General features: G+C 34.5%; 4 protein-coding genes across 10 annotated transcripts; 2 read left to right on the plus strand and 2 right to left on the minus strand.

Annotated features, from left to right (window-relative positions):
• Positions 1 to 630: 630 nt before the first annotated feature.
• On the plus strand, positions 631 to 4,107 carry LOC107949511 (peptidyl-prolyl cis-trans isomerase CYP21-4). 3 transcript variants are annotated; one of them, XM_041075715.1, is made up of 9 exons: positions 657 to 772; positions 896 to 947; positions 1,195 to 1,378; positions 1,610 to 1,649; positions 1,878 to 1,934; positions 2,420 to 2,505; positions 3,150 to 3,287; positions 3,390 to 3,540; positions 3,687 to 4,107. In XM_041075715.1, the coding sequence occupies exons 3-9, from the start codon at positions 1,227 to 1,229 to the stop codon at positions 3,771 to 3,773; spliced, it is 711 nt and encodes a 236-aa protein (XP_040931649.1). In that variant the 5' UTR covers positions 657 to 772; positions 896 to 947; positions 1,195 to 1,226; the 3' UTR covers positions 3,774 to 4,107. The 3 variants fall into 3 exon arrangements, with proteins under 3 accessions (XP_016739663.1, XP_040931649.1, XP_016739669.1); XM_016884180.2 differs by having other exon boundaries at positions 899 to 947; XM_016884174.2 differs by lacking the exon at positions 896 to 947 and having other exon boundaries at positions 631 to 772.
• A 716-nt stretch (positions 4,108 to 4,823) lies between these two features.
• On the minus strand, positions 4,824 to 8,801 carry LOC107949504 (DEAD-box ATP-dependent RNA helicase 24). Its single transcript, XM_041075714.1, has 6 exons — positions 8,037 to 8,801; positions 6,314 to 7,542; positions 6,014 to 6,053; positions 5,428 to 5,821; positions 5,161 to 5,306; positions 4,824 to 4,982 (listed from the first exon to the last, which is right to left on the minus strand). Exons 1-4 carry the CDS (start codon positions 8,647 to 8,649, stop codon positions 5,652 to 5,654), a joined length of 2,052 nt encoding a protein of 683 aa, XP_040931648.1. The 5' UTR covers positions 8,650 to 8,801; the 3' UTR covers positions 4,824 to 4,982; positions 5,161 to 5,306; positions 5,428 to 5,651.
• Positions 8,802 to 14,885: 6,084 nt separating this feature from the next.
• Positions 14,886 to 15,876, minus strand: LOC107953563 (uncharacterized). The gene has a single exon (XM_016888909.2). It carries the CDS (start codon positions 15,819 to 15,821, stop codon positions 15,138 to 15,140), a length of 684 nt encoding a protein of 227 aa, XP_016744398.2. The 5' UTR covers positions 15,822 to 15,876; the 3' UTR covers positions 14,886 to 15,137.
• Positions 15,877 to 16,736: 860 nt separating this feature from the next.
• Positions 16,737 to 21,106, plus strand: LOC107949521 (DEAD-box ATP-dependent RNA helicase 24). Of its 5 annotated transcripts, none has more exons than XR_001697772.2 (6): positions 16,776 to 17,482; positions 17,991 to 19,219; positions 19,480 to 19,519; positions 19,713 to 20,106; positions 20,219 to 20,365; positions 20,533 to 21,106. XR_001697772.2 is itself a non-coding variant. In XM_016884192.2 (5 exons), exons 1-5 carry the CDS (start codon positions 16,870 to 16,872, stop codon positions 20,268 to 20,270), a joined length of 2,328 nt encoding a protein of 775 aa, XP_016739681.1. In that variant the 5' UTR covers positions 16,737 to 16,869; the 3' UTR covers positions 20,271 to 20,393. The 5 variants fall into 5 exon arrangements, 2 of the variants coding, with proteins under 2 accessions (XP_016739681.1, XP_040931650.1); XR_001697771.2 differs by having other exon boundaries at positions 20,554 to 21,106; XR_001697773.2 differs by having other exon boundaries at positions 20,684 to 21,106.
• The last annotated feature ends 374 nt before the right edge of the window (positions 21,107 to 21,480 follow it).

Consider the following 21,480-nt stretch of genomic DNA (forward strand, 5'->3'; position numbering starts at 1 on the left):
ATTAAAATTTCTGGAATAATTATAATAATTACTATTTATTTCATTTCATTTTCAAGGCATTTGGGCTTAAGTCTAGTGCTATAGTGCTATAGTAATATTCTTTTTTGTTTTGCAAGTCCACCTCTTCTTAGGCTATACAGCTTTGGCCATCTCGGCCTGCCCTGATTCTCTTCAAACTATATTAATAGTCACCCAATTATAGTTTTTTTTCTTTTTTGGTTACCCAATTATTAGTAAATTTTTTTTGTGGTCACTCATCTATCTTGGTTTTTTAGGTGTTTTCATTTTTTATGGTAGCTCATTGGTGACTAAAAAGACAAAATTGAATATTTGGATGACATTTTTGTAACTTTTTATAGTTAGGAAACCAAAAAAGAAATTTACTAGTAATTGAATGACCAATTTGTGAATTTTTATAATTTGATTACCAAAAAATAAAAAATCATAATTGGATGACATCTACATTAGTTTACTTAATTTTCTATAATATATGAAGTATTCTATATCATACGCATTTCATATTAGACCCAAAACTGAAATCCAAGTAACAATTTTATCAGGCCCAATAAAAGGCCTATAAGTAGTAGTTATAGGCCCAATAGCTCTTAATTAATTTCTTCCTTACTTTTTCCATTTCTTTTTGTCGTTAAACGAATGGAAGTAGAATTCAAATTACGACTTTGAAGAAATTAGAATAACCGGGCGAAACAAAACAATTTCTTCAAAACGTTTTCTCTTTCCAGAAAATTCACGCCAAAAAAGGAATATACATGTATTCTCTCTCTCTCTCTCTCTCGATTGATTTTATAATAACCGATTTGAAATTTTGAGGCTTAATCTGCTGTTTTCTCGAGAAAATTCTCTTTCTCTATTTTTTTTTAATTTATTCTTTCAGCAGGGGTGAAAAGTTGAAGTCAGAAATTATCTTTTCTGTTTTGTTGCTTTCCGTAAGCTTTCATATATTCTCAGATCTTAGGATGTTTCAACTTTAGCTTTGTTTCTAAATGCTATGAACTTTCTTTATGTTGTTCCAAATCTTCCGAATAAAGCAATAAATTTAGTTATGAATTGTTTACATACATTTTTTAAACTTTGAAATTTCATCATATATGTACTGTTCCATAGTTGGTAATGACTTTATTGACTTAGGATTTGATACTGACGTCTTTTTACTTGAAAATAATAATTATTCAGGATTTTATTGTTGGAACTGAAGATTTGAGTTGATGGCGAGGATCAAACCACAAGCTTTGCTACAACAAAGCAAAAAGAAGAAAGGGCCAGCTCGAATCAGTGTTATAACAATTATACTCTATAGTTTGATTGTTGTTGTGACTGTGTTTTTTCTCTATGCTACGTACAGACATTGGTCTCAAAGGTGAGTTGCAATTTTTGTATTGGCTATAATTGGAAATAATAAGAATGGGATTTGGTGCTGCAATGTTTGTAAACTATATTATTTTCTCGAAAATAATGTTGATTTATTTGTTGTACTGCATGAACTGCTAATTCCAGAGAAGGAAATCTAGGAATGGAACTGCTTGTGGAGAATAAATTAGGGTTAATGTTTCTTATTTGATGGAATTTGACCCAGTTTTCTTGTCTTTAGGTCAAGAACTCAAATTGAGTACAGGCAATCAGTTTTTAAGGTACACTCTTCATAGAAATTTGTTTATTTATTCTATAATGGGTTTCTTGATAGTCTTTGCCCAATATCTATATATCATCCTTTTAGGACATTTCAAGGCTACTTTTTGCCGTTATTGTTTGCATATGTATCCATAGTTTACATGCTTTACACTACGAGGAAGTTCTCCTTTTGTCTTTATTGTTTATTCGGATATTCTATATTGACTCTGGCTGCCTGTGACTGGTAGGGTGACACTGACAACTCTTTCGTGGATTTGAAGAAATCTGATCTCCCTGGATATGCTGTAGGTTTCCTTACTTGGCAAGCTCTCTTTGATTAGTGCTTTATGCCCAAGTGAATAATGTCTACTCTTTGTTCTACTTGCCTGGAATGTGCTGTGCTTAGTTTCAGGAAACGATGTTGTAAAACGGAACATGAATGATTGACTTATAGTTTGATTTTCTTTTCCTGTGCAAATAACTTGCAGATACTTGCTTCTCTGAGTACATGAATTTATTAAAAAGACATTAAGAAACAATTTCTATTTTTATGCTATTACTTGTAATTGCAGCATCTATTAAGAAAACATAAATCTATAATATGTCTCTTAGGAGAAAAAGAACTCTTTCTTGTTTAGACCTTCCTTAGAGAATCAATTTTATCTTATAATCTTAACAGGTTGGCTGGGATGTTCACTGACTAGTTGATCTTGGTTTTAGGCTTGTACATTTGAATCCTATTTGAGTTTTATCTACTGACTTGACTCTTTTTCCCCCCTTCTATGACTAGATTTTAGATACTGCAAAAGGCTCTATAACTGTGGAGCTCTTCAAGGACAATTTTCCTGAGGTTGTTGATCAATTCCTTGATTTATGGTAAGTGTAATGATGGATTTTCTTTATGTAGAACTATCATAAAATTCAACAAGGTAAATATTTGATCGGAAATAAGGATATAGATAGAGCTGATTAGATCCTGCTTGTGGAAGAGTCAAAAATACATTGATTCATTTTCTGTATATCACATTCCCCTTTATTCAGAATTACCTTCTGCTTTCTGCCATACATATCGAGGAAGCATGAGAAATTTATCAATATCATGTTAACTAGTAGCCACCATGCTGAACGTTTGGTTTAAGCTGCAAATCCATTTTAAGGAATTAATGTAGGAGTCTCCATCTAGTTCATGTTCTGTTCTAACTCAAGTTTAGCCTTTCATTTATTGTTTTATCTGGCATCTTTGGGCATAGAACGGTTTGACCATTTGTTTGTACTTTCAAGTTGGCGTGGGTGATAGATGTGCAAAATGCATGGTTTGTTAATTTGAATAATTGTATAATCAAGCATCCAACTACCTCTAGGAAGTGCTGGATTTTCGTTCTTTTCTTTTTATTTTTAAATACACATCTTCCCTTCCTCTAGCTGAACATGGTGTGCATCTGAATGTTGTTAACCTGTGTAAAGGAACAAAATGTGCATTCAAAAGTCATCCTCACTATCATGAATCGATTTATCTGCAGTCACAAAGGGCACTTCAATGGAATGCTTTTTCGCCATGTTATAAAGCACTATGTTATTCAAGCTGGGGATAGTGACAAGCTGGAAGCAGCCGAGGACTGGACTTTGAAAGGAAAGCATTACAGCCAACTTGATACCAGGTTAGTACATTGGTGATTAAACTAATTTTGCCCCATTACTTTACCATCCTGTCAAAGGGCAGGCAATGCATGCTTTTTAATAATGTTGTGATGTTCTTCCAGTTTGAAGCATGAAGCATTCATGCTTGGAACTTCTAAGAAGAAGCATGATAATGGAGCATTTGAGCTTTTCATCACAACTGCACCAATCCCAGATCTAAATGAGAAGCTTATTGTGTTTGGGAAGGTCGTTAAGGGAGAGGATATTGTTCAGGTAGCAAACAAACTTCAATTTCTTTCCTTTCTTCTTCTTTGGTTACTAATTACATGTTTCATACTATCTCTCTTTCATGTGTGTCATGTACCTAAGAAGTTGCACTTAGATTATATCTTTTGTGTTTTGCAATTTTTTTTGCTCAGGAAATCGAAGAAGTGGATACAGATGAGCATTATAGGCCTAAATCTTCAATAGCGATCCGCAGTGTGACTCTGAAACAAAGCGTCTAAAATCAAACACAAGCAAAGAAGTTTTTCACCACTGTCATTCCAAACATAGTTTCAGCGCCATCAGTAAAAATGGGTCAGAAGAAATATAGTGCATTCCTTCTTGTACTTTATACATTATTGTGGCTGGCATTACTCAAGGTCCATTGGCCAGGCTTCTTGGAAATTAGTCTGGTTACACTTTTGGTTTTCCTTTTTCTGCTATCATACTATATTGTTTTCATTTCTTCTCTTGGAATTTGTTTGTAAGTCTGTTTTAATATGCTAATGGACATTGTATTTGTAATCTAGTATAATCAGCTGGATAAGAGGCAACTTACAAGTCCAGTTTCTGGTCGCCATCAGTGTTCCTTTTTCTTGCCTCGTGTTTAGGACCCTGTGTTGATGCTCATTTTGGTAGATCAATTTTTTGGTCAGATCTTATAATTATCCCAAATTAGCAGCCAATGATAGGCGTCAGAATCAACACAATGGTTGTTCTACAGAATCTTGCAATACTCAGCGAGTACCAATGCCCAGCCGTAGTTTCAGGATTTATCTCTGCTTCCATATGCTTCAATAGCAAGTCAATACAATGTTTCTTTACTAAGGGAACCATAAAACTCTCCTGAACCCTTAGTAATGAAGACAAGTTCAGGTACCTCAATCGTGTGCCCCCTGATGGTTGGATTATAAAATTGAGGAAATTCAAAGGAATAAGAAGGATGAAATGTCCAAAGGCATAAATCATGTACAACACCTTGATTCAGATTTCCCTACTTCAATATCATTCTGCTTTCCAACAATCAAACGCCATACAAACACTGTGCACTAGGCAACGCACTGTATGCACCAGGAGTACAGGTAAAGAAAGAAAGAAAGAAAAAAGAATAACAATCATAACTGGTATTTATAACCAAACAATTTATTATAAACTAATTAATTTGTAGTCATCCTTAAAGAAATAGCATCTAAACCTAAATTTAAAGTTCAAATCTCAATAACTACAAATCCTTTTAACTTATTATAGATTATGACATTTCTTAGTAAAGAAAACCTTAAAACTGTCTACAATTCCCATAAAGCATATGTGAGATCCATCAATCACAATTCTTTCTTCTTTTACCTTTTCCTCTTATGATGATCACATTGCTGTTTGCTTTATTCATGATAGTCATGGAATGGCTATGCAATTTAGTGTCATTGAAAGACCTATTCTTCCGAAAGATTACACTGCAATTACTTGAAATTGTTATCAACTCTATCAACTAACTAAAGATACTCCTTAAACAAGAACAGATGGAGAAGGAAAGTTAGAGAAATATAAATATGAAGAAAATCAAATTCTAGAACCAAAATATAAAATACAGACAGGACCTATAACTGAATAAAAAGCAGAAAGAGGACTTACTAAGCATGATAATGATACAGATAAGGTTAATTCAATATTTGAACAGACAAATTTCCCATTTATGTAAACAGCATCATCGATCAATGTGTGGAAACTAACGGTCCCACCCAGAGGGCCTTCGCCTTTCTCTTGGTCTATCTCTAGAACTGTCAAAAAAGAGCCAAGTATGAGTGTAATCAGCATAGAAGTTTTCTTGAAAAAAACAAGAAAAGTATTGCAGAATGCCATCATGAAATTTCAGTTGAAGAAAGAGAGGTTAAAAGAAACCTCTCGGAGCTCCTCTGGGTAGTGTTTTGTCCAGTATTTTGTGAAGTGTTCAATCCTGATGTAGGAGCAGTGCTGAATGAAGTGGCCATTTGAGACCTATTTATATCTCCACCGATGGTACCGCCAGATACAAATCCAGATAAAGTTGGTCTCCTGATACTTGAACTGTTATTGAAGCCTTGACTTGGAGAGTTTGATGAAGCAGCAACAAAGTTACTCTTCATTTATGCCATCATGCCAGTTTTGAGAGAATTTACGGCAGCATTTCGACTTTGAACAGCCTGAGATGAAGCATTACAGGATTCTGGATTATATCCAATACCCAGACCAAAATCAACTCCACGCACACCTCGACCACTCCCACCGCCGCCCCTTCCTCTGCCTTTCTTCCCACCTGCATGTTATAGCACACATCACTTCAGAGTTCAATGCACTTGCATTTTTGTTCTTCACAAAAATACAAATGATCATATACATAAAGAAATGGTGATCAACATTTCTTCAGCTGCCTTGCATTTTTGTTCTTCACAAAAGATAAAACAATTGCATGCGTAATAACTACGATGGTATGTCAAAGAGAACCCACCTCCTTTTCTTGCATTACGCTTGGACCTAAATCTCCCATCCTGTTAATAGACAAGGCAAGTATCGGGAAAAATTATCATACACATACATCAAATCCGAAATCTACAGATATCAAGAATGAAGAACTAGGTAACTTTATAGGATAGTGCCACCAGTCATAGCATTGTTTCAGGAAACTGGAAAGCAATACAGAAGACCGCCAAAGTCGAAGCGAAAAAAAGGATGTTATCCATCATTTTCTAAGAACTTCAGTGAATGCCATTGACTACAAAATAAATATTAGTTGAAGTAACTGAGTTACCTTCATAGCAAGATCCATCAGTTCCATGGAAACATTCTGCCCAGCAGCAATTAAACTATTTACCAATTCACCAGCAAACCGAGCCTCCTTTTGCGTTATCAGTGTATAAGCAATGCCATCTTTGTCACCAGCACGACCTGTTCTACCAATACGGTGCACATGCATGTCCATGTCCTTTGCAATATCATAGTTCACAACTGACTTAATTGACTTGATGTCAAGACCACGAGCAGCCACACCAGTTGCAATGAGAACATGGTAGATGCCAGATTTAAACTTTTGTAGAATTTCCATTCGAGAAGCCTGATCTTTGTCACCATGAAGGGCAGCAACCTTAAAACCCTTACTAGAGAGCTGAGACTCAATCTCATCAACAGTAGCTTTCTTGGAAGCAAACACCAAAACATCACCCTCATCAATCATTCCAGGTAGCTTCTCGAGAAGCCAGGGTAACTTCTCAGAGTCAGAAGGAATTACATGAACATGCTGAGTAATATCCTCGTTAGCTGTTCCCACCTCTCCAACTGTGACTCTGATTGGGTCGCTGAGAACTTCCCTTGCTAACTTTTCAACTTTGCGGGGCATTGTTGCTGAAAATAGTAATGTCTGACGGTCAGGTCTTATTTGGCCAACAATGGACCTTATTTGAGGCTCAAACCCAAGGTCAAACATTCGATCAGCCTCATCAAGTACCAAATGAGTTGCTCTCGTCATTGTCAGTGCCTTCATTTTTAGCATGTCTATCAATCGACCAGGTGTAGCAACGACTATCTCACATCCTGCCTTAAGTTCCTTGAATTGATCAAGTTTGGACATTCCACCATACACAGCAGAGGCACGTATCCCATAGGCTTTTGCAAATTTCTTTGCTTCCAAGAAGATTTGGTGTGCTAGTTCTCGGGTAGGTGCACATATCACTCCAATTGGACCTTCCTCCTTCTGAAGTTCAGGCTGATCCATAATGTGGACAATCATAGGAAGCACAAAAGAAGCAGTTTTACCAGAACCAGTTTTTGCTATACCAATAACATCCCTCCCAGAGAGGACAATTGGTAAGGCTTGGCACTGAATAGTTGTTGGCTTTTCATACCCTTGTTTCGCAATAGCACGCATTAACTCGGGTGCAAAACCACAGTCTTCAAATGTCTTAACAGGTCTTGGGACATCAAAACCAGAAACACGAATAGCCAAACTCTTTCTGTATTCAGAAACTTCCTGCTCACTCATTCCTAGAAAAGAGATTTTTTTGAAGAAAAAAGAGTTTAGACTCAGAGCAAGCTTAATGAAGAATATCCTTATATTATGAAAAAAGTGCCACATTATAAATTTATAAGCAACAATGACTAACAGAGTCATGAAGTATATGATTTTCAATAAAATGCCAATAATCTCCTAGGATCCGTGTCTAACGTAAAAGAAATACTATAAATCACTGATGCCTCTAAGTTCTAAATCATATTTAGATTTCACACTCTATTCTAACTTTATAAACTTGCTAGTATCCTTTAGAAGATAATCAAGTAATTAAGCTGCATTCAGATAAGTATAAAAGGTTGCATACATCGCAATTAACCAAGCCATAGTCAAACTGCAAGTAATTGTAATTATCCGACTAATATCATTCATAACCGAATAATACCATCCAATATATATGGTTTGTTTTTTCTTCTAGTTCTGAAGATCTAAAACTCATAATTATCAGATAACTTGCGATATCAGTTACCTGAAATTGGGGCTTTCTCCTCATAAAAATCTTTATTAAACGGTTCATACTCAATGGAACTGTGATCAAGGGCTGGAACCGGCTCGATCTTCTTCTTGTCGACTACCACGGGATTATCATCAGAATCATACTCCAACAAACCCGCATCTACAGCCTTGGCAGCGGCATAAACCTCCTCATCCGAATCATACCCAGCACGCAAAGCATCCGCCGCTAATGTCAGCCCAACATCCTTCTTCGACCTCAAAAAACTCTCCACTGGATCATCCTCATCTTCATCGTCTCTATACCTCTCAGCCTTCTCCTTGGGCTCCGGAGTCGGCTTCGCTTTCAAATCCTCCTCAATACCTTGCATGAAGGCGTCGAGAGGGTCGATTTCGTCATCTTCCCCTCCGTTGCCATTGCTGGTGGGGTCACTGGTGTCGGCGTCGTTGGAGGTATCGTTGTTATCGGCATAATCGATGTCGTCAAGGTCGTTATCTTCGTAGTTGTCGTGGGAATGACGAGAGGAAGGAGGGACGTAAAGGCGTTGAGGAGCTTGGGATCGCTCGAAGTTGTAGGTTGATTGACGGTTTATCCCAAACCCTTCGAATCCGAATTTGCGTTTCGACATGTCTGATCCTTCTTTCTCTTACCAAAACCCAAATTTCATAGGGGTTTTGCGAATTTTCTTTTCCTAATTTAGAAATCAAAACAATAAACACTGCTACTTTAAATTTGTAATATTAAGCTTATGTTTGGATTGGAGTAGGAGAGGGGAAGGGAAAGCAAAGCAGGGAAAGCTTTTTATTTTAGGGCAAATTTCACGCAAGGTCACTTAAATTATTAGTAAATTTACATTTTAGTCACTCAACTTCAAAAGGTTACAAAATGGTCACTTTACTATTCGAACACTTCCTGTAGCAATCAAAAGCTCTCATTCTCATTCTCTTCTATTGTTCAATTTTTTTTATGAAACTACTTTGAATATCACAGATTTATGTACCAAAATCTAAACAACTTTCTTCCTTGATCTTTGACACTGACCATCAAATCGAATTGGATCTAAGGTATATTTTTCTACTCGTTCATGGGTACTGATCTACCGTACTGATCATTAAACCGTCGATTGAAGCTTGCTAGCCAAACTTAAATAATAATAAATGAAAAAAACTCAATAGCCTAATGACTTAAATAAAATCTTTCAAATAGTTCAATAACCATTTTATAACTTTTAAAAGTTGAGTAACCTAAATATAAATTTACTAATAGTTTATGACTTTAAGTGTAGTTTATTCTTTTATTTATTTAGATATATTTCTCTTATCTAAGCTAACGAGGGAAATTGGGTTTATATAATATATATCTCAAAGTATGGTCCATGTCCATTTTATGGTATATGAAGATTAATCTTTTTTAGGATCGATGTCTTCCTCTTTTAACAATATCATAACACTTTGTTTAAAATTGAATATAGTAAAGCAACAAAAATTATCATTTCTAAAATTTGTTCAAAATTACGTAATAATTGAAAATTGAGTGTTTGAAACCTGGTTTTAAATAAAGTTTAAGGATTGTTGGTGTAAATTATCCTTTTTTTATTTGGATAGACTTTTAGTCCAGGTAAGGAAAATTGTAGGAAATTACTCCCCTACTTGAAAACTTATATATATATATATATATATATATATATATTTTTTTTCTATTTACATTACTTCAATTTGGGCGAAAAGCCAAGGAAAAAAAAAACAAAAACAAAACTTTAGGATATAAAGGTTTTTTTTTTCTTTTTTGTCTTTTCTTTCTATTATAAATAGTTGTAATTGTAAATTTTCATTATAATTAATGCTTTCCTTTCTTTTCTTTTTTGAGTTATTCAAACAAAAATGATAAGTTATTCCATTTTCCTTTCCTTTATTAATTTTAGGGTAAATTATACTGGTAGTCATCTAATTATTGGTAAATTATTTTTTGGTCATCCAACTATGAAAATTTGCAAAACAATCACTTAATTATTAGACTTTTTTTCTCTTTTGGCCACTAGTGGTTAAATTCCTAACAAAAATATAACTTGGCAACTTTTAAAATTGGCATAATAGAAACTTAAACCCTCAATATTTGTACATTGTGTCAATTTAGTCTTTATTCTAACAAAATTAACCCTCAACATTTACACATTGTATAATTTGATCTCTTTATATATATATATATAGTTTTATTTTTATTTGTAACATTGAGAGTTAGTTTTATTTGTATGAAAGAATCAGAAAAGATAAAGATTATTGTCCCACCCAAAAATGTTAAAGGTTGAGGTGCCTCGACAATTGTAGGTATTAAATTAGAAAACCATTTGTTTAAGCAGGTTCTAGTGTAAATTAATAAATCTGATAGACTCTTGGCAAATAGTTAGATTTCAATTGATTGTTTCGTTACATTTGAACCGAGTTTTCTTTTAGTTGGAAACATTATAATTAAGGGTATTAATAATACTAGCCGACTTTGGATTAAGGGAAACAGTAGTGGAAAAATTATATATAGGAGGATTATCTCATTCCCATATTCATTTTTCTTTCTTTCTTTCATCTTCTTCTCTGGTTTGTTCTGTAAGAGAGAAAAGTTAAGAAGTAATCTGCATCGAGGGCGAAAATAAAGTATCAACTTAAGTGATTGAGAGTTTAGTAAATTGTTAGCTAATAAGGAGTAGACTCAGGTGATAAAGAAAAACTAAGCAGGTGTAACTGGTATCAGCTTTCAAGTATTTTGCTAGTGAGTTTCTGAACTCAAACTCTTTGTTGTTGCTTTATTTATATATAAATATATATATCAGCATTGTGTTGTTATATTGTGTTTGACTTCATGTTCTGCTAATGATCAGTTGAATTATGGTGAGATTGTTTGTTGTACGATTGAAGTAAGCAAAATGATGACTATCAGATGCATGTTTGATTGTACGTATCAGTTCGTTGTTTTGTTAGACTTTCACTAGTAAATAATTACTGAAGTAGTTATTATTGAAATGACTCGCTAAATAGTATGTTTGGTATGATATTTGTGTTATTAATAGAATGATCAGTTGAATGCTTGTTATATGTTTGTCATAAATATGGATGATATGTGAAGTATAGAGGGATGCTTTGGCAGATAAAAGATGAAATATCACGTTATGCACTTTGTGCCACGTGTTATCTGACTTTGTGGTGGTTCAAGCAGATTGTACAAATAATGTATTTGTATGGTTTTCGACTTTGCGAAGGTTCAATTAGACTATATGGAGATATATGTGCACAAGCATATGAAAACCCTACAGAGGTTCTATATAAGTAAGAGACTCTGTGAAGTCTAAGGCTTTAACCCTTATATGTATAAGCAAGTCAAAGGCCATGGTATATGTAAGTTATAAAAGTCCTTTGGACTTGATCTTTAAGCTTTACATCAAAGTTATACATGAGATTTCTCTATACGAAGTTTGGGACAAAGTCCACATGTATGAATTCGCTTTGTTCATAAAGTTTCTTCTGTGAATTCGTAAGCATGAATCCTCTACATTTATGAAGTTTCTTCTATGAATCTGTATGTATGTAAGTATTCACTTATAGATCCACATGCATGAGTTCGCCATATGTGAGTTCGCATCAATTAATCTTTTATATGAATTTATATGTATGATAGTCCACTGGATTTATCTTTATGGTTTAAGTTATGACAGTCTACTGATCTCATTCTCATGTTTCAAGTTTAAGATATCAAAAAGACTATCTTTTATAAGAGTCAATATAGACTATTATCTAAGCAAGAAACTACATGGGCTTATTCTTATGTTCAAGATACGAAAGTTTGTATGAACTAGTTATATTAAGTCAAAATCGCAGGATCTTCTTCACGTTGGAGTCTGTCAAGGACTATCTTTAAATTGAGAGTCCGTAGTAACAATCCACCAACAAGTGTCTGGCAACAACTATTATTTAAGATAAAGTTCTGATGGGTCACGAAACTAACTAGTATTTCGACGAAGGCAAGCGCACCTATCGAATGGTAGTATAGTTATGGTGAGTCCGGAATATCGTATCCTCGAAGACTAAAAGTACTAGTAATAACTATCTTTCTATTATTTAGCCTATAATTAAAGGGATTTGTTTTAATCTAAAATTAACTAACTAATTAACTATGAACGCGATAGAGAGCGAATTAGAAAAATACATAAGAAAACCAATGAGAGAGACAATACTCAGGAAAGAATTCACCTAGATTTCACTTATTATTCTGACTCTGAATTAAACGATTTATTCACTTGTCTTGATCTGTAGAAATCCCTAAATTATGCTAATATCTCTTTCGAGACTAAGAACAACTGACTCTAGGTTGATTAATTGAAATATCTTTCTAATTAAAACCCCTATCGTCGCATTAACTCGATCTATGGATTCCCTTATTAGATTTGACTCTAATCCGGCAGATTTATGTCGTCCTATTTCTAGGATTGCATGCAACTCCGCTTAATTATGCTAGATCTACTCTTAAACGGGGACTTTTGCTCCACTAAATAAGCACATCAAACTTGGATTAATATCTTAAAAATATTAAGGCAAGGATTAAGAACACATAATTAAGCACAAGAACAAGTATTTATCGTGTAATTCAAATAATTAAATAATAAGATCCATAGTAGGTTTCATCCTCCCTAGGTATTTAGGGAGTTTAGTTCATAATGTAAAAGGAAAACATCTCAAATTTAGACAAACAACAAGACATGAAAACCCCAAATAAACTTCGAGAGAAATTTGAATAGAAATCTTCAATCTTGAAGTGGATCTGCTTCTGAGATGATTCCAATGGCTTTCTTCTAGTAATTTTTGCTTTCTACTCTGTGTGTCCCCTTAGGTCCTCTTCTAGTATGTATTTATAGACTTTAGAATGCTTAGAAACCCTAAAAATTAGATTTTTCACGTGTTTGGGAAACAGGGAGCAATATCAACACGGGCTGCCACATGGACGTGTGGCCAGCCCGTGTGGCTCACATGAGCGTGTGCTCAGCCCGTGTTGAAGTAGTCTTGGCCGTGTGGATCTTTAAATCAGCCCGTTTTGCCCTTTTTGGCCCGTTTTCTGCTCCTTTTGTTCCCCTATGCTTTCCAAAGTATAAAACATGAAATTAAAGGATTAAGAGCATCAAATTCGCTAAATTAAATAATACATCATCCAAAAACATGCTAAGCATGGGATTACTTTTATGGTTTATCAAGTTCACAAGTAAGATGCCATATGTATGGACCTACGATTATGATTTCGTTTATAAATATGCGTAAGTAAGGTTTGTAGGTATATGTTCGCTAAGCTGAATTCCGTGTATATAAGACTCTAAGTGTAAATCTGCATGTAAGAGAAATTCTCCAAGTGTGAATCTCTATGCATGAGCTTTCTCAAATTAATTCGCCATAAGTGAATCTGCAATGACAACAAATGCTAAGGTAATTTGCGTACATTCTACTGGCAAAAAAGGTAACATTCCATCTTGCAAGAAATCATTACAAATGGGTAAATAAAAATCAATTGGTATTGTAGCCTATAGCACAATCGATAGAAATGGAGAATTTTGTCGATGCAAAAGGTGTATAAATTCTCAAGATGAGTTAGCGCAAGGAAGGACAAGAGTACGTCAAGAAGATTGTGTGAACCCTACTTGTGCAAACATTGTCAAATAGGAAACCAAACCCATAAAGTTCTTACTTATAATTCATAAACGATATATTATATTGGAAACCCATAAAGTTTAACGACAACTAGATTGAAATTTCAAATTTTGAAAAAGTGTAAAGATTAAAAATGATCAAATTAGAAAATAAGGACCAAATTCACAACTTACACATAGTACAAGACTGATAGCAAAATTTGAACGAATGGCTTTAACTTCTATTATTTGGGTTCCATTGAAATTTCAAAATTCAAAAAATATAAATACTAAAATTAACTAAATTAGAGTACATGAATTAAATCCATAGCTTACATATAGAATAGGGACTAATAGCAAAATTTTACTATTTGTCTTCCTAAGAGCCTTTATATATACATAAAATTTAATTTTCGAACATAATATTTAATTAATTATGTAAATGTATAGTAGATACAAATCGATTTTTATATAGATGAATTCAAATATAAAATCGAATCATTATAGCAAACTTATAAAATATGAAATTAATTAAGATATGAAATGAATACATAAAAAAATTAAAATAAAACGAGATATAACATTGAATTTTTGAAATTTTATATAAACAAATGGGTAAGTTACGGTGTTAGTTACTCTAAATAAACATCATTCCTATTTTGGTTACTGTCGTTAAAAAAAATTAGCCAGTTAATAGTTAATGGTAGAGCGACCAATTTGATCAATTTCTCTAATGGTGATGACCAAATTAACAAAAAAAATTCTGAAATGACTTAAATAAGAATTACCCCTATTTAGAGTAATTAACGGATAATTTACCATAAATAAATTATCGATATCTAAAATTTATATATAAATTTATAATAAGTCAAACACACACAAAAGATTTAATACGCATATGTTACAAACACACAAATTTCTATCTAAATTGAATCATTATGAAAAATATATTATGGATTGAGAGATAAAATTATTGAACATATAATAAGTTGGGTGAAATATAGAATGAAGTTTTTATCATATCTACTATATTTTTAATACAACGATGAGAACTACCCATAATCCCTCTCAAACCCATAAATAAAAAGATAATGCACTTTAATGCACTCGAACCCATATCCTCCTACATTAGTAAAAATGCTCATACCAATCGAGTTAAGACTCAATCAACATAAACTATAAAATTTTAAATGTTGGTCTTTAATAAATGGTTTTAAAAAATTCTCAATATTCCTTATTGCAAAGAAGAAGAAAACACAATGGCCCATTGGAAAATTAACATTAAAATGAAAAATGAAAAACAACCCTTCAAAGAAATTGTAAACAAGATGAAGGGTTAATAATCACTAATAATTAAGGAACCATTAGAGGCTTTTAAAATGAGAGGATATAAATACATAATATCCTCTATTAACTAAGGCCTACAAATCAAATTCTAGGCTTAATCTCCTTTGTTTACTCTAAAAGTGGACCTTATCGACACCAATGGCTAAAGTATTGCTAATCATCTTTCGTATCACTGAATCCATTTGTATATTCGGCGATTTGAGGTTGGCTTCTAGAAATGCATCCTCACAAGTTTGTACATTCTCGATATTGGAACTTAATTCCATGCTTACTTGGTAAACGTCATGCAAAGAGAGAGCATCAAGGGCTCTCTTATCGCTATCGAGGATGGATTTGTAGCTATCCAAGCATGTTTCAAGGCAAGAAGCAGTCATTTTTTGGGTAGAGTGATCTTGCATAAGTTTCGTAGCCTTGTCTATGGCTTCCTTAACCTTGTTATCCATTGCTTGAATCTCAAGTTTGAGGACAGATACGGGTTCTGCAACAAATTTACTATGACCTAGGAATGGAACAATATTTGATATACACTCTACAGGATGGTCAGTGTCTTTACAGATTTGCTGAAGCCCAGGGTCAACATTTTTGGTAGGTAATGTAGGTAATTTATTAAATGTTTGGTCTATTCGAGTTCCGGAAGATTTGGGAAAATGAACATTAAATGCTGCAGATGGAGCTGAAGATGATGAGTGAGAAAAAGAGTAATGATAGGAATAAGATGGAGGGGTAGAGGTAGAAGTAGAGAAGGAGAAGAGACAGGAAAGGGAGACGAGGGCCAAGATTAAATGGTTCATTCCCATGGTCTCTTCACTTGGATAATAGGAGAATAAGAGGAAAAGCTTGATTGTGTTGGGGAATGGCAAATAGCCACAAATTTAAAGCATTTTAAGGCATTGGTTGTGCATGGAAATAGCAACTCAAAGTGAGATGTGCCACACAATCTAATATTAGGATAAGTGGTTCTCCTTTTATTACAATTGCATACATTTCGATACTCACTTTAGAGGAGTGTATAAAGTGAATTTTTTATCAACTGCCATATTACATGTAATTTTGTAATAAACAATATTTTAGTGGTAAAAATACTATAGAATCCCTTATATTAGGGTTTAGATTATATTTTGCTATTTTTACTAAAAAATAGGTAAATTAGTTTATATATGTTAGATTAAAAAATAAATTAGTTCTTCAGTTAAAAATTGGTTCATGTATGTGAGCACTGAGATATATCTGGCACATCATATGTATGTGTTGAATTATTTATTAGTCAGTTTTTTACAGTAAAAAATAGATGAAATTTTTAATAGAAATGATTAGTTTGTTATTTGATCTAACATACATAGACTAACTTGTTCATTTTTAGCGAAATGGGCAAAATATAATCTAACAATTAATACAGAGACCTCTATAATACTTTTACCGCATAATTAGATTGTAATGTCATAAAAAAATGTTAACTATTAATTATGTACTATATATATAAATTGTAGATAATAATGTTGTATTATCGGTATGCGTATGTTGTAGAAATTATATTTATTCTTCAATTTAATTATTTTTTAATCTTTATATTATCTTTCGAATTTTCACTACTAAGGACAAAATTTAAAAAATTTAAAAAATAGTAAATACAGGATAAAAATGATCAAATTAGAACATATGGATTAAATTCGTAAATTATACATAATACAGGGAGTGATATCGGCATTTGACAAAAACAATAATAATTGAATCTTCGTTATCTAAGTAGCGTTCATCGTTTGCATTTCAAACCCTATAAAGAGAAAAAAGAAATCCCCAAAACCCCCTACAAAAATTGGGTTTTGGTAAAAGAAAGAAGGATCAGACATGTCGAAACGCAAATTCGGATTCGAAGGGTTTGGGATTAACCGTCAATCAACCTACAACTTTGAGCGATCCCAAGCTCCTCAACGTCTATACGTCCCTCCTTCCTCTCGTCATTCCCACGACAACTACGACGATAACGACCTTGACGACATCGATTATGCCGATAACAATGATACTTCCAACGACGCCAACACCAATGACCCCACCAGCAATGGCAACGGAGGGGAAGATGACGAAATCGACCCTCTCGACGCCTTCATGCAAGGTATTGAGGAGGATTTGAAAGCGAAGCCGCCTCCGAAGCCCAAGGAGAAGGCGGAGAGGTATAAAGAGGATGAAGATGAGGATGATCCGGTGGAGAGTTTTTTGAGGTCGAAGAAGGATGTTGGGCTGACCTTGGCGGCGGATGCTTTGCGTGCTGGGTATGATTCTGATGAGGAGGTTTATGCCGCTGCCAAGGCTGTAGATGCGGGGTTGTTGGAGTATGATTCTGATGATAATCCCGTGGTTGTAGACAAGAAGAAGATTGAGCCGATTCCGGCCCTTGATCACAGTTCGATTGAGTATGAGCCGTTTAATAAAGATTTTTATGAGGAGAAGGCTTCAATTTCAGGTAACTGATATCGCAGATTATCTGATAATTATGAGTTTAAGATGTTCAGAACTAGAAGAAAAGAACATATATATTGGTAGTACTGTTCTGTTATTAATGATATTATGTGGATCAAATATTAGTTGGATAGTTATAATTACTTGGTTGATTGCAACGTAAAGCTTATTTCACAATGGACAAGGATTTATACTTATCCGAATGCAGCTTAATTTACTTAATTTTGTTCTGGATGATACTAGCATAATTTATAAAGTTCGAATAGAGTATGAAATGTAAATATTATTTAGAACTTAGAGGCATAAGTGATTTATAGTATTTCTTTTACGTTAGCCAGAGGTCCTAGGAGAGTATTGGCATTTAATTGAAATCATATACATGATGTCTCTGTTAGTCATTATTGCTTATAAATTTATAATGTGGCACTTTTTTCATAATATAAGGATCATATTCTTCATTGAGGTTGCTCTGAACCTAAACTCCTTTTTCTTCAAAAAAATCCATTTTCCAGGAATGAGTGAGCAGGAAGTTGCTGAATACCGAAAGAGTTTGGCTATCCGCGTTTCTGGTTTTGATGTCCCAAGACCTGTAAAGACATTTGAAGACTGTGGTTTTGCACCAGAGCTAATGCGAGCTATTGCAAAACAAGGGTATGAAAAGCCAACAACTATTCAGTGCCAAGCCTTACCTATTGTCCTCTCTGGGAGGGATGTTATTGGTATAGCAAAAACTGGTTCTGGTAAAACTGCTTCCTTTGTGCTTCCTATGATTGTACACATCATGGATCAGCCTGAACTTCAGAAGGAGGAGGGTCCAATTGGAGTGATATGTGCACCTACCCGAGAACTAGCACACCAAATCTTCTTGGAAGCAAAGAAATTTGCAAAAGCCTATGGGATACGTGCCTCTGCTGTGTATGGTGGAATGTCCAAACTTGATCAGTTCAAGGAACTTAAGGCAGGATGTGAGATAGTCGTTGCTACACCTGGTCGATTGATAGACATGCTAAAAATGAAGGCACTGACAATGACAAGAGCAACTTATTTGGTACTTGATGAGGCTGATCGAATGTTTGACCTTGGGTTTGAGCCTCAAATAAGGTCCATTGTTGGCCAAATCAGACCTGACCGACAGACATTACTATTTTCAGCAACAATGCCCCGCAAAGTTGAAAAGTTAGCAAGGGAAATTCTCAGTGACCCAGTCAGAGTCGCAGTTGGAGAAGTGGGAACAGCTAACGAGGATATTACTCAGCATGTTCATGTAATTCCTTCTGACTCTGAGAAGTTACCCTGGCTTCTTGAGAAGCTACCTGGAATGATTGATGAGGGTGATGTTTTGGTGTTTGCTTCCAAGAAAGCTACTGTTGATGAGATTGAGTCTCAGCTCTCTGGTAAGGGTTTTAAGGTTGCTGCCCTTCATGGTGATAAAGATCAGGCTTCTCGAATGGAAATTCTACAAAAGTTTAAATCTGGCATCTACCATGTTCTCATCGCAACTGATGTTGCTGCTCGTGGTCTTGACATCAAGTCAATTAAGTCAGTTGTGAACTATGATATTGCAAAGGACATGGACATGCATGTGCACCGTATTGGTAGAACAGGTCGTGCTGGTGACAAAGATGGTATTGCGTATACTCTGATAACTCAAAAGGAGGCTCGGTTTGCTGGTGAATTGGTAAATAGTTTAATTGCTGCTGGGCAGAATGTTTCCATGGAACTGATGGATCTTGCTATGAAGGTAACTCAGTTGCTTCAACTAATATTTATTTTGTAGTCAATGGCATTCACTGAAGTTATTAGACAGCAACGGATAACATCCTTTTTTTCGTTCGACTTTGGTGATCTTCTGTATTGCTTTCCAGTTTCCTGAAACAATGCTATGACTGGTGGCACTATCTTCTAAAGTTACCTAGCTCTTCATTCTTGATATCTGTAGATTTCGGATTTGATGTATGTGTATGATAATTTTGTCCCAAAACTTGCCTTGTCTATAAACAGGACGGGAGATTTAGGTCCAAGCGTAATGCAAGAAAAGGAGGTATGATTCTCTTTGACATACCAATGTAGTTATTGTGCATGCGATTGTTTTAGCTTTTGTGAAGAACAAAAATGCAAGGCAGCTGAAGAAATGTTGATCACCATTTCTTTATGTATATGATCATTTGTATTTTTGTGAAGAACAAAAATGCAAGTGCATTGAACTCTGAAGTGATGTGTGCTATAACATGCAGGTGGGAAGAAAGGCAGAGGAAGGGGCGGCTGCAGGAGTGGTCGAGGTGTGCGTGGAGTTGATTATGGCATGGGTATTGGATATAATCCAGAATCCGGTAATGCTTCATCTCAGGCTGTTCAAAGTCGAAATGCTGCGGTAAATTCTCTCAAAACTGGCATGATGGCACAAATGAAGAGTAACTTTGTTGCTGCTTCATCAAACTCTCAAAGTCAAGGCTTCAATAACAGTTCAAGTATCAGGAGACCAACTCTGTCTGGATTTGTATCTGGCGGTACCATTGGTGGAGATATAAATAGGTCTCAGATGGCCACTTCATTCAACACTGCTCCTACATCAGGATTGAACACTTCACAAAATACTGGACAAAACGCTACCCAGAGTAGCTCAGAGAGGTTCCTTTTCTTTTAAAACTGAAATTTCATGATGGCATTCTGCAATGCTTTTCTTGTTTTTTTAAGAAAACTTCTATGCTGATTACACTCGTACTTTGCTCTTTTTTAACAGGTCTAGAGATGGACCAAGAGAAAGGCGAAGGCCCTCTGGGTGGGACCGTTAATTTCCACATGGTGATCAATGATTCTGTTTACATAAACGGGAAATTTTGTCTGTTCAAATATTGAATGAACCTTATCTGTATCATTATCATGCTTAGTAAGTCTTCTTTCTTCTTTTTGTTCAATTATAGGTCCCGTCTGTTTTTCATATTTTGGTTCTAGAATTTTATTTTCTGCATATTTATATATTCTCTAACTTTCCCTCCCCATCTGTTATTATTCGAGTACCTTTAGTTAGTTGATAATAATTTCAAGTAATTACAGTGTAATCTTTTGGAAGAATAGGTCCGCTGTCATCTTTCAATGGCACTAAAATGCGTAGCCATTCCTTCTTTCTTATTGGATCCCTCTACCTCAAAATCTGTCGCCTTTTGCCTTGGACTTGCATTGTTAACTACAATGTCATTCTTGATAGCAAACACAGACTTATTGATGCTATCTCCATGGGCGATGCTAATTAGCTGAGCGTAGAAAGATGCGTTGAAAGGAGCCGACATTAAATGGCGAATGCTAGAGATGGATTCATTGCTTAGCAAGATGATGACTAAGAGTTTGACCATTGGTGTCGACATGGTCCACTCTTAGAGGAAAAATTGATTTAGAAACTCAAATAACGAAGGACATTAACCCAAAAAAGTAATGCATTTTTTAATGTGCTTAATCCCATAGATTTAGGGTTAAAATTTCTTGTTATTGCTATTGTTCTTATTATATCTAGCCGCTTCTTTTAACATAATTGGATCAATTTCTTTAGTTTAATTTATAAATCATATTATAATGGTCCCAATCTCCATTGCTTGTTGAATCAATTTAATATTGTAGTTCCAAGGTAACGAAATTTCAAGCAGTGTTAGCAGAGAAGTATCAATCGGATTAGGTACTTAAAACAAAGTGCTTAACTAATCATTAAGTTAAATTAACTTAAGCTTTGTCCTCTCTGTTTCTAGTTATAAATCGGACCTTGATCTCTTTTAGTTGACTTTGCCTTTCCCTACACCCAAAGTGCGAAAAGGTTTAGGTAATTAGTACAGGTAACAATAATTAATATTAAATGTTGGGTGTTTATTAGGTATATATTAAATTAAATATACAGATATTTTATTTAATAATAATTGGAATCGAGGGGAATGACACTTTTTTATTATAATCGGAACCAAACAGATAACTCAAAATTTTACGCACCTTAATTTAATAAGATTTGGATAATGTCTA

This window comes from Gossypium hirsutum, chromosome A08 (assembly GCF_007990345.1).
Source record: "Gossypium hirsutum isolate 1008001.06 chromosome A08, Gossypium_hirsutum_v2.1, whole genome shotgun sequence".
Classification (NCBI taxonomy): domain Eukaryota; kingdom Viridiplantae; phylum Streptophyta; class Magnoliopsida; order Malvales; family Malvaceae; genus Gossypium; species Gossypium hirsutum.